Source organism: Physella acuta, unplaced genomic scaffold, assembly GCF_028476545.2.
Source record: "Physella acuta isolate Inbredline_101_S28 unplaced genomic scaffold, ASM2847654v3 ptg000629l, whole genome shotgun sequence".
Taxonomy (NCBI): Eukaryota; Metazoa; Mollusca; class Gastropoda; family Physidae; genus Physella; species Physella acuta.
Genome location: NW_026732148.1, coordinates 317,209 through 329,255, shown reverse-complemented (window position 1 = coordinate 329,255; position 12,047 = coordinate 317,209). Strand labels below are relative to the sequence as shown.

Below are 12,047 nucleotides of genomic sequence, written 5' to 3'. Positions count from 1 at the left end.
TTTAAAAGTTGATGCTTTACAGACATTTTTTAAAAATAAATCCATTTCAATAAGTATATTTAATGACTTCAATCCCTCCCGCATATTTGAGCCTCTTTCCCCCCATAAAAAAGAGAATAAAACTATTACACACACTTCAGCCCCCCTCCCCCCATTTCAACTAAAGGCACCTTTCTTAAGACAGCAATTGTTTTCTAAAAAACTAATTGAGCTATTTTCTTCCATAAATAAACGTATATTATATACTACGACAGCTATTGTTGACTGTTTGCTAGCAAACTCGTTTTTTTTTCTCTAAACGAACGTCTTTTAGAGGAAATGTTTAGAAAATCCAGGGCAAATTAAGTTACCATTTGTTTTTAAAATTTCAGTTTACCCAAACTTGAGTTCAAACTTTTAGAAATGCGGAACAACTGCTGGAATTCAGTTTTACATTAACTTTGTTCAAGTGTGACCCCCCACGCACAATATTTCAATCATTTAGTTTTTCTAATTTTTTTTTGCTAGAGAGAGATTTGAAGCAGTTTTGTTTGTTTTGTATTTGCCATCGTAGAACACAATCTTCTTAGACATGTGCAGTTTAAAGCAATTCTTACTGAGTAACATGATAAGTTGGTAAACTACGTGCCATCTCTCATCCCTAGACATCAAACACTTGTCTGTTCGTCTCAAACATTTGATTAGCTTTACATTTTTTAACTTACTAATCAGACATGAACTTTTAAACCCTGACCTCTAGTTAATTAATTATTAATACATCAATTAGGTGATTAACCTTAACTTTGACAGTTTAATCAAAGTGTCCGCGGATTGATGTCTAAAAGGGGATTAACCACACACCTCATCTGACCTGGAAAGTAGAAACTTTTGGACCTTCAGCCATTTGTACGAACCGTCATTGTACACGTCTGTTTTATCTTGCTAATCGAAATAAAATATATGGACACTTTTGTAATGGTGTACCGCAAAGTGTGATAATCTAGACAACAAGAACGACTTCATAGAAAAAATAGCTGTTTGCTTCTTCGAATACCTGTAATGGCAGAAAGTTAATCCGTATCACGTTAAGCACTGAATTAATTAGCTAAAAAAGAACACAAATGGTATTTTGACGTATTGAAACTATACACATTAGTGGCTATAGAAATTAGAAAACAGACTCTAATTAAACATCTTTCGAGGCGTTTTTGTTGCTACACATTTATTTATCTCTATCTTAATTTAATGACTGTATTTTCAAAAACGGACTCTAATTAAACATCTTTCGGGGCGTTTTTGTTGCTACAAATGTATTTATCTCTATCTAACTTTGATGACTGTATTTTCACCTGCACATAATTATGTGCAAGAATTGAGGAGCTAAGTAATCATTGGGACTTCCTATGTCCACTCTCTATGTCCACTTTCTATGTCCACTCTCTATGTCCACTCTATAGCCACTCTCTGCAGTCTTAAATAGCCACTCCCTATTATCTCTCCCTATTGCCACTGACTAGTGTATTATTGTATACGAGCCGGCCCGCGGCATAACATACGCCGCTATTTAGTTGTTTTTTCTACTTTTCAGTTATTCATAATTTGTGAATTCGACAGTACAAACGCTGCCACTGAAAATATTTCTTTAAAACACTATAAGTAGCTAGTTAAGGACCATAACCCCCCCCCCCCCCCCTCCCCCTACGTTTAAAATCGTTTCAAACTAAATTATCTGCCCCTAATAGTCGTCACTAAACCCGGCTCTGCTTGTAAACATTTAGAGTGAACACAGCTCACTAAGACCATGTAGGGGTGGGGTGGTAGGGAGCGCGTTTATAGCTGTTTTCTAGCGTCTCCCAGAAGAGAATTATATATATATATATATACGAGCCGACCCGCGGCGTATCATACGCCGCTATTTAGTTGATTTATTTTCTACTTTTCAGTAATTCATAATTTGTGAATTCGACAGTACCAATGCTGCCACTGAAAGTATTTGCTTTAAAACACTAACCCCCTCCTTTCCGCTAACCCCGACCCCCCCCCCCCCTCCCCCGTGAAAGCAGCCTCCTCTTAGTTACCTCCTGTAAGTTTAAAGTCGGTTCAAACTAAATTATCTGCCCCTAATAGCCGTTACTAAACCTGGCTGTACGATTTGTAAACATTAACGTGACCACAGCTAAGCAGACAATGTGGGGGTGGGGTGGGGTGGTAGAGAGAAAGAGAGGGGACTGTAAGGAGGCGCTTGCAGCTTGTTTTCTAACGGCTCGCAGAGGAGAATTATATATATATATAGATAGATAGATAGATTGTACTATAAAAATAACTTAGCCTTCTTTTAAAATGTAGTTGAGGCAAGGTGTGTAATAACTTTTAAACAAAATTCATGTTGGCGAAAATTACATGGCTGATTATCATGCCTCCGCAGGGGGTTGAACCCTGGATCTTCGGTTTACGAGACCGACGCCTTACCACTTGGCCACGAAGGCTGCTTGAACACTATTTTTATTTCTAGAATTTTATTAATCTTTATCTTACTTTGATGACTATTTTCACCAGCACACAAATATGTGCAAGAATAAACGTAACGAGCCGACCCGCGGTGTATCATATGCCGCTAAGTATATAGTTGTTTTATGTTCTACTTTTCAGTAATTCATAATTTGTGAATTCGACAGTACCAATGCTGCCACTGAAAATATTTGCTTTAAAACACTATCAGTTGGTCTTTAAGGACGATAACCCCACCCCACCCCCACCCACCTTTCCCCCAACCCCTACCCTACACCCCCCCCTCCCGTGAAAGCAGCCTCCTCTTAATTACCTCCCCTAAGTTTAAAATAGTTTCAAGTTAAATTATCTGCCCCTAATAGGAGTCACTAAACCCGGCTCTATGATTGTAAACATTTAGCGTGAACCACAGCTCACCAGAAAATGTGGGGGTGGGGGAGGTTGATTTATGCCTAGTGAAGAAGAGAGGGGACTGCAAGGCGCGCTTACAATTTGTTTTCTAGCGTCTCCCAGAAGAGAATTATATATATAGATTGTACTAGTTGTACAAGGAAAATAACTTAGCCTTCTTTAAAAATGTAGTATAGGCAAAAAAATATCAACACAAATCTAAAAATTACATTGCCGATTATCGTGCCTCCGCAGGGGATTGAACCCTGGATCTTCGGTTATCGAGACCGACGCCTTACCACTTGGCCACGAAGGCTACTTGAAAGCTAATTTGTATTTCTAGAATTTTATTAATCTTTATTTTACTTTGATGACTGTATTTTCACCAGCACATAAATATGTGCAAGAATAAAGGATCTAAGTAATCCTTGCGTCTCCCCATAGCCACCCCCTATAGTCACTCCTTATGTCCACTCCCTATTACCTCACCCTTTTGCATTTGTACATTGTATATTGTACTAGGAAAATAACTCAAACTTCTTTAAAAAAAATAGTTAAGGCAAGGTTTGTAATAGCCTTTAAACAAATATCATGTCATAGTCGGCATTCAAGCTGTGAGAAAAGCATCAACAAAAATCTAAAAATTACATAGCTGATTATCGTGCCTCCGCAGGGGGTTGAACCCTGGATCTTCGGTTTACGAGACCGACGCCTTACCACTTGGCCACGAAGGCTGCTTGCATGCTATATCATATCAAATGTCTAGTATACAGAGCTACTATGTTATACAACATTAGGTACTTGAAAATTACGACATCGTAAACCGGTCTCTTGTTAGACAAGACTGCGCAGAAAAACAATATAGAGTCAATGAAGTTCACTGAAGTTCCTTATCCAACCCAGTCGATATTGCAATCCCGCAAAACGCTTTAGCTCTGGTATTGATTTGTTTTTCTTCATTCTTAATTGTACTATTGAAGGAGATTTCCTGTAATACAACTAAATATTACGTGTTAATGTTAAACGTCATGCTCTGTTGAATAAAATTTAAGCCTGCTTTTAATTCTAGATTTGCTTCTATAGCCTTTGTTCACCCATGACCAACATGCTAGACAGCCATTGTTTGAGTGAAGTTTTCTCTCCTAGATGGGTTGCTGTCCCCATCTACCACTGGGCTTGAACTCGAGACTTTTGAAGTTTGCAATAATGATAGTTTATTCTTGCAGATGATATGGTATTTGAGGGTTATTCAAAATAAGATTGGATGTATACATTTCTATTTTTTTTTAATGTTTACACTGGTTATATCAAATGAACTCGTTATTATGTATTGAGCCCTCGAGCGCCACCTTAATAAGTTAAAAAAAAACAACCAAAAAAACAATACACGTTTGTAGTTCTGAATAGTTGAGTAGAACTTTTAAGTATAAAAAAAATACTACCTCCCTTCAAAGTATATTCAGTGATAACCTCTAACAAGTCTAGATTTTGAGAACGATGTTTCAATTTTAAACAGCCGTATGCTACAGTTAGATCTAAAGTAGAAAATAAATCTATAATGTTATTAAAGTAAGATAATGCTGTTGGGAGTGCCGTTGCGATTCTAAATGTTCCTCTTTGCTCCTTATGGAACATAGGGCCTCCACCATATCCTTCCCTTTTGTCCGATCCCCGGCTATTAATTTTGCCATCCCTGTTGGCTTTAGTTCTTCGAGAAGACTCCGCCTCCAGGTCTGTCTTGGGCGCGCTCTCTTGCGTGTAAATTTGTTCTTCAGACTAAAATTTATTTTATTTGATCCTTTACGTAAACAAAAATTTAAAAAAAAAATAAATAAAAGAGAACAACCAATATCCAATGTTTTTATTTATTTGTACAAGAAAAAAAATTTATTTTCAACTATTTTCAAATTTTCAATTCTTTTCAAGAATCCCTGCTCCTGTTTTACAGTGGAGTTGGACCTAATTCAGGACATTTTAGGACTTTTAGGACCAATTCATTACCTTAACTGTGCAGGTAAGCTTTATCCGCTTACACATAAGCTTCATATGGCTCACCTTTACAATCTCCACAGGTGAAAGAAAATGTACAAGTTTTTCTTTAGACTAGAATTTAGTTACAACAATACCATAATAAATTTTATTATTCTATTGCAATAAAATAAAATAAAGTTATAGATGACATTATTAATCATTGATAATTTTTTAACACTCATGCAAAATATTGAGCTCAAAATAAACACAAGCAAAGACTTAATTCAATTAAAAATAAAAATTTTCTTAACAATTTATTCAGCAATATTTTAAACTTTAGATCATTAGAGCTTATAAACAATAAGTAATTTTAAGTCCTATTTAGTGGGCGAGGTGTCTCTTTTGCTTCATCTATAATTTTGTCACTGCATAAAAGATAGTTTTGAGCAATGGAGTTAGACGATCAGCAGGGCAACAAGAACGGCGGACATGATAGCTGTACTGGCCCACACCCTCTGGGAAGTGTTTCTGGTGAAGGCGGCTGATCTTTTGCTACTGCTACAGGGGCTGTCCTCTCCCTCTACCTGTAATAGGTCATTTAGTTACGTCATTTTGTGTGGGAGGTAATGTCTTTGTGGTAGTTATTGTTGTAGTATGTCCTTTTGTGTTGGGGGTTTTGTCTTTGTGATAGTTATTGTTGTTATAATATGTCTTTTGTGTGAAAGATATTGTCTTTGTGGTAGTTATTATTTTAATATATCTTTTTGTGTAAGATGTATTGTCTTTTGTTAAGTATTGTTAAAAACGACTTTATATGCGAGAATAATTGTTTTTGTGATAATTATTGTTAAAAATGTTTTTTGTGAGAGATGAATTGTCTTTGTGATAATTGTTGTTAAAATATGTCCTTTTGTGTGATAGGAAATGTCTTTGTGAATTTTTTAAAAATATGTCCTTTTGTGTGATATGTTATGTCTTTGTAATACTTGTTGTTAAACTATGACTTTATTTTTTAAAGATGAGATGTATTGCTAGTGTGATAGTTATTGCCAAAGTCTCTTTGTTTGTGATGATTATTGTCAAAACATATCTGTCCACAGCTCTTCTTTGTAAGAGAAACATTTAAATGTCTTTAATACTATCATGTGTAAATAGGTTCTTTTTTCACGTTGGTGTGTTAAATATCTTGAAAACAAATCTAGATCCATCTATTAATAGTTAAAACGTAAATATTTCAAGAATCGAAAAATCTCCAGGAAAACATTTTTGGGGGCTGGGTTTACCAGTTTAGTGTTGGACTTGCACTGCTGAGGAAGTAGGTCACACTCCAGTTCCCGACGAAGGCCGATGACCGAAGCCGTACAGGACTCGTGGTTTTTTCTAGCCCAGGCAGCCACGTCACAGGCGATGTTGGTGTAGGATAGTCTGGGGAGAGATGAAGTGGTACCAGACTAGAGAGTTGGGTAGGGGTGTGCATATGTGACGTCACATGTGATGTTGGTGTAGGATAGTCTGGGGAGAGATGAAGTGGTACCAGACTAGAGAGTTGGGTAGGGGAGTGCATATGTGACGTCACAGGCGATGTTGGTGTAGGATAGTCTGGGGAGAGATGAAGTGGTACCATACTAGAGAGTTTGGTGTAGGGGGAGTGCATATGTGACGTCACAAGCGATGTTGGTGTAGGATAGTTTGGGGAAAGATGAAGTGGTACCATACTAGAGAGTTTGGTGTAGGGGGAGTGCATATGTGACGTCACAGGCGATGGTGTAGGATAGTCTGAGGAGAGATGAAGTGGTACCAGACTAGAGGGTAGGGGAGGGGGGTGCATATGTGACATCACAGGCGATGTTGGTGTAGGATAGTCTGGGGAGAGATGATGTGGTACCAGACTAGAGGGTTGGTAGTTTTCTGTAAAAAGGGAGTGGAATGGGTAAGGGAAAGGGGCGAGTGGGATCATGGATATGTCACGCAACGTTTGCTGATTCTTGAATAATTCTTCTATCGTTGAGAAAAGTCAGACACGTTCCTTAACCGTCATAGGTATCAGTCCCTTCTTCCATTAAATGAATAACGTCATGTTAAACGACCGGTACATAGCCTTTTATGGAGCTAGTTAATCTTAAGTCTAGGCTTGTATGGGATAGCAAATGGGAAAAAAATAATGTTAATCGTCTGGTTGGTGTTCTGTTGCAAATCGGCAAATCATTGAGCGCAATACAAATTATAAAATATTTGGGTATGGCTTACCAACAAGGGTATGGTTAACTGACTAGTACGATTTATAATACTACCAAACTTATATATCCTGTATGGGCCATATTAAATGACCCAAGACAAAACTTACTCGCAGTACATAGTGTAGTATCTGTCCTGAGTCCAGTTGCCGTTCTGTGCCTGCATGGCTAACTGGATCAAGGCCTGTTGCTGTTTCTGTTTGCAGATGTCCACGTCACTAGTTGTCTCCGCGAAGCAAGAAAGGCCGGTGACGTAAACTTTTGGAAAACAGAAACGACATTTACATCAAACGAGAAGCCATTGAAATTAAATGAGAAACCATTGAAATCAAACGAGAAACCATTGAAATCAAACGAGATACTATTGAATTTTTTTTCATGAAATAAAATGCAAAACGTATTTCTCTTTGATTATTAATTTGCTTAACACACTGAAAACAATGCCAACATATCAAAACAGTCTACTAGAACACGGTTTTATTTTTGAGAATGTCGTCATGAAAAAAACAACCTGTCCCACCTTTAGTGTTAGCACATAGAATTTTGACGCCGTTGGTGAAGGCTGGAAGGTCAATGTCCACTGTCCTGAGGATGGCAGCCGATTCTGGACAAGCCTCGGCTTTACTCTTCAAACAGTCCATCAATTTGTCTTTTACACTGTGATAAGTTTGACATGTTTCATGTGTTAGTCTACACATTTTATAATAGTCACACTATTGACAAGGTTGACAAGTTTGACATGTTTCATGTATTGGTCTACACATTTTATAATTGTCACACTATTGACAAGTTTGACAAGTTTGACAAGTTTTACAAGTTTTACAAGTTTTACATAATTCATATATTGGTCTAAACATTTTATAATTGTCACACTGTGACAAGTTTCACAAGTTTGACAAGGTTGACAAGTTTGCATGTTTCATGTGTTGGTCTACACATTTTATAAATGTTCACACTATCGACAAGTTTTTAAGTTTTACACAATTCACAGATTGGCCTTCACATTTTCAAACTTTTACACTGTTTACAAGTTGTACAAATTTCAGAAAAGGTCCTAACAAAAAACCCAATAATAATCAACCAAGCTTCAAATACTAGTAGCATATAGTGATCATAAAGGGTGGACTCGCGGTGTACTGGGAAATTACGGTGGGCCCCCAGGGAAAAAATCTCGATGAACCCCTGGAAAAAATCTAAGTGGGCCCCCAGGGAAAAAATCTCGACGGGCCCCTGGAAAAAATCTAAGTGGGCTCCAAGGGAAAAATACGGTGGGCCCCAAGGGAAAAATCTCATGGCCACCAGGGAAAAATCTAGGTGGGCCCCAGAGAAAATCTCGGAGCCCCCCCCCCCCCCCCCCCCCCCCTAGGAAAAAATCTCAGTGGGACCCCAGGAACGGTGCTGTTACAGTCCTATTGAACTTAAAAACTTTGTTGGTATTTTAACATTCCTTCACGCTAAGGTCTAGAATTAACTGTTTGGTCTAGACCAGCGGTTCTTAACACGGGTTCGGTCGAACCCCTAGAGTTTGATGATTCAGTCTCAGGGGTTCGGTAGGGTCATGATACAAACCCGACTATTATGATTTGCGATCAGATTTCGTCAGTGTGGCAATATGAACGCTAGAAGGGTTCGATGCGCATAAAAACTAGTGGGGTTCGGTAACTCCAAAAAGGTTAAAAACTACTGGTCAAAAACTTAAAGAGCTGTTGATCTGTACAAATAAAACTGTTTGGCACATACACATAAAATCTACTTCACCTACACCCATCTAGCCTCTAACCTGCAGAATTTATTGGCCTGCTCCTCCGTGCTGCCGATGACGGCGCCGTTGGTCGTGTTAGACATGAAGAGTTTGCCGTCGACGTCGTTGGCTGTGTAGCACTGTCGCATGTCATTCAGGAGCGTGTTCCTGCAAGCTATACAAGCATAGGCGTGTACACTTTAAGTAGAGAATTTAAACAAGCATAATCGTGTACACTTCAAGTAGAGACTTTTAAACAAGTATAACCATTTACACTTCAAGCATATGTTCACAAGCATAACCATGTACACTTGAAGCAGACACATTTTCACAAGCGTAATAATGAGTGTGTATGTTCTACACTCCAAGTAGACACTTTTTTTTCACAAGCATAACCATATATATGTGTGTGTGTTTGTTTGTGTGTGTGTGTGTGTATGTGTATGTAAACCATACATTTAAAAAATGTTAATGTGGTTTTAGTATAATTAATTGCCTAATTATTTAATGAACGACACACGGTTGTACTCACGATGCATGCACTTGACGTCATAGGTCGTGAAAATGTTGGTGACCTCTCGTCTGATGGTCTCCACGTGACTGGTGCTGGCTGAGGTGCCAATACAGGAAGTCGTGTTGACGATTGGCACCAGTTTCTGCATCACGCATGCGTAGATCTGCTGCTCCACTCTACATGGACATCACAGAGATAAGGAAATACATGTTAAGGACATTGGCTGATAATCTCTATACAGACATGATACCACAACAAAACATATGTTACATATATTTTCCGCTCTATTCTACACAGACATGACATAAACATAGACATAACAGTACATATGTTGTGGGCTTAGGAGTCATTTAAAAGTTATAAAAAAACATATAGATCTAAAGATATTTTGCTTGGTTTTAAAATAAACTTAAGAACGGCTCTAGCTTGTGTTGAAAAAAAATTAATAATTATATGGTCCTATATCAACAATTCGACTTTTAGTAACATTGGGCAATAAAAAATGAATTAATTATCAATTACATTGGATTTTCCACAAAATTGTATATCAATCTTTAAACGAAAACGAATGAAACCGTGGACTTTTTAAAAGCAGAAATTATAATTGTAGATCGCATGCCTAGTTAATGTGTTTATATTCAGCTTTTGTAGGTTATCATGTCACCTTCACGAAACACCTGCAAACGTCTACTTACCTAAATACACAACATCAGTAAACATCTACCTACACACACACACGCAGCACCAATAAACATCTACCTACCTATCCACACACACAAGCAAACATTTCCCTACCTACCCACACACACACAACACAAGTAAACATGTACCTACCTATCCACATACACAACACCTGCAAACGTCTACCTAACAACATACACAATACTACCTACCCACAGTCATACACAATACTACCTACCCACATTCATACACAATACTACCTACACACATACACAACACTACCTACACACATACACAACACTACCTACACACATACACAACACTACCTACCCACAGTCATACACAATACTACCTACCCACAGTCATACACAATACTACCTACACACATACACAACCCTACCTACACACATACACAACACTACCTACCCACATACACAATACTACCTACCCACATACACAACCCTACCTACACACATACACAACACTACCTACCCACATACACAACACTACCTACCCACATACACAACACTACCTACCCACATACACAACACTACCTACCCACATACACAACACTACCTACCCACATACACAACACTACCTACCCACATATCTGGGTCTTAAAAGTCTCCTGATTGGCAGGAGCCTCAGACTTTGAACTGGTTCCGTTGGTGACGAAATAAGCAAAGTTGCCGGTGGAAATGCCGGAAGCCTTGGCGCATTCAGCCAAAGCGTTGGTGAAGTCTTCCACACATTTGGGTATGGTGGCCGGCGTCTGGGGTACACACGGAGTGATGACGAAAGCAGCAAGAACAAAAACTATAACTGGAAAAAATGTACGGCCACACGTTGGTGTATTATAAATAGAGGTTACATTACAAGGATAGAAACTCGATATAATGAATTCACACTTTTTAAATTCAAAACCAACTTTTTTTGTAGGAATAGCATTTTATTCAACTTGAATGTGATTCAGCTATAAAGTTTACAACATTGTAAGATGTTTGTAAGACACAACATTTTAATTTTAGCATAGTATATAATGGTGAGACGTTTTCTGCACAATTAAAAGGGGATGGTTTGGTATGTAGAGTGGGGGGGGGGGGGGGGGGGGGTAAGGAGTCCCAGGGAACTTATTCTGAACTATTCGACATAAATTAAACATAATCAGGAAAAAATAAAACACAACTTGAAGCTATACTCACCCTTTGCACTCAATCTACAGTCCATTATAAACGCACACGCGCGAGTTTTTTTATTTTAAAAATATGCAATATTTAACTTTAATAACAAACGTTCAACTAAATGTTTTTTAACCACCTAACAGATGCAGTAAATCCACAAATCCACCTACAAGATCTGGTAAAATGCACTTGAAATTTTTTTACTTTCTAGACCACAGCACTAATATTATCTTTATTGTTAAGTTTTACCACTATTTTGAAGAATAATACAAAAGCATTATTATTAGATGAATATGTAAATAACTAAAAGCATGGACAAGCAAATGCAGTATTCGATCACCACAAAAACACCTAAAAACGAAACGCGAAACAAAATCCCGGAAGTCACGCCGACCTACAGGTATCGTAAAATCATTGCGTGAAATATCGTAGCTTTCAAAACTTCGATACCGATTATAGCAAGCCTTGAAGGGGATATAAATTTTCTCGAAGGAAGGATAATTCAGTAGAGTCTGTTTGACGTAAGAGTAGCTACCCCTGGGGCACACACGTTTAACGCCCTTGGATAGATTTTACCTTCCTAAGTTGTGCTGGATGACAGAGTGCTTGATGGATGGGCAACAAGAAAGGGGATCGTGTACAGCTTTAATTAATTCTCATTAATCCATAATTAATGTATGTTTTTTTTTATAAATGTTTTACTCAAAAGGCTAAATTAGTAAAAACGATGTTGTTAAAAGAATACTTGTACTTTACTTAGGTAACACACAACTACTAGGAAATATCGATAAAAAAGAGTGGGTAAGTGTAGCTAGAATAGGGAGGGGGGGGGGGGTAGAGTGGGGCAA

At 38.0% G+C, this 12,047-nt stretch overlaps 1 protein-coding gene and 3 non-coding genes across 4 annotated transcripts; all 4 read right to left on the bottom strand.

Annotated features, from left to right (window-relative positions):
- Nucleotides 1-2,393: 2,393 nt before the first annotated feature.
- On the bottom strand, nt 2,394-2,465 carry Trnat-cgu (transfer RNA threonine (anticodon CGU)). Its single transcript has one exon. It is a non-coding gene; the product is annotated as a tRNA-Thr (tRNA).
- Nucleotides 2,466-3,121: 656 nt separating this feature from the next.
- On the bottom strand, nt 3,122-3,193 carry Trnas-cga (transfer RNA serine (anticodon CGA)). The gene has a single exon. It is a non-coding gene; the product is annotated as a tRNA-Ser (tRNA).
- A 346-nt stretch (nt 3,194-3,539) lies between these two features.
- Nucleotides 3,540-3,611, bottom strand: Trnat-cgu (transfer RNA threonine (anticodon CGU)). The gene has a single exon. It is a non-coding gene; the product is annotated as a tRNA-Thr (tRNA).
- Nucleotides 3,612-5,303: 1,692 nt separating this feature from the next.
- On the bottom strand, nt 5,304-11,245 carry LOC131948200 (uncharacterized). Its single transcript, XM_059309740.1, has 8 exons — nt 11,221-11,245; nt 10,621-10,840; nt 9,356-9,513; nt 8,863-8,998; nt 7,603-7,739; nt 7,193-7,340; nt 6,132-6,273; nt 5,304-5,432 (listed from the first exon to the last, which is right to left on the bottom strand). The coding sequence occupies exons 1-8, from the start codon at nt 11,243-11,245 to the stop codon at nt 5,304-5,306; spliced, it is 1,095 nt and encodes a 364-aa protein (XP_059165723.1).
- Between the last annotated feature and the right edge of the window lie 802 nt (nt 11,246-12,047).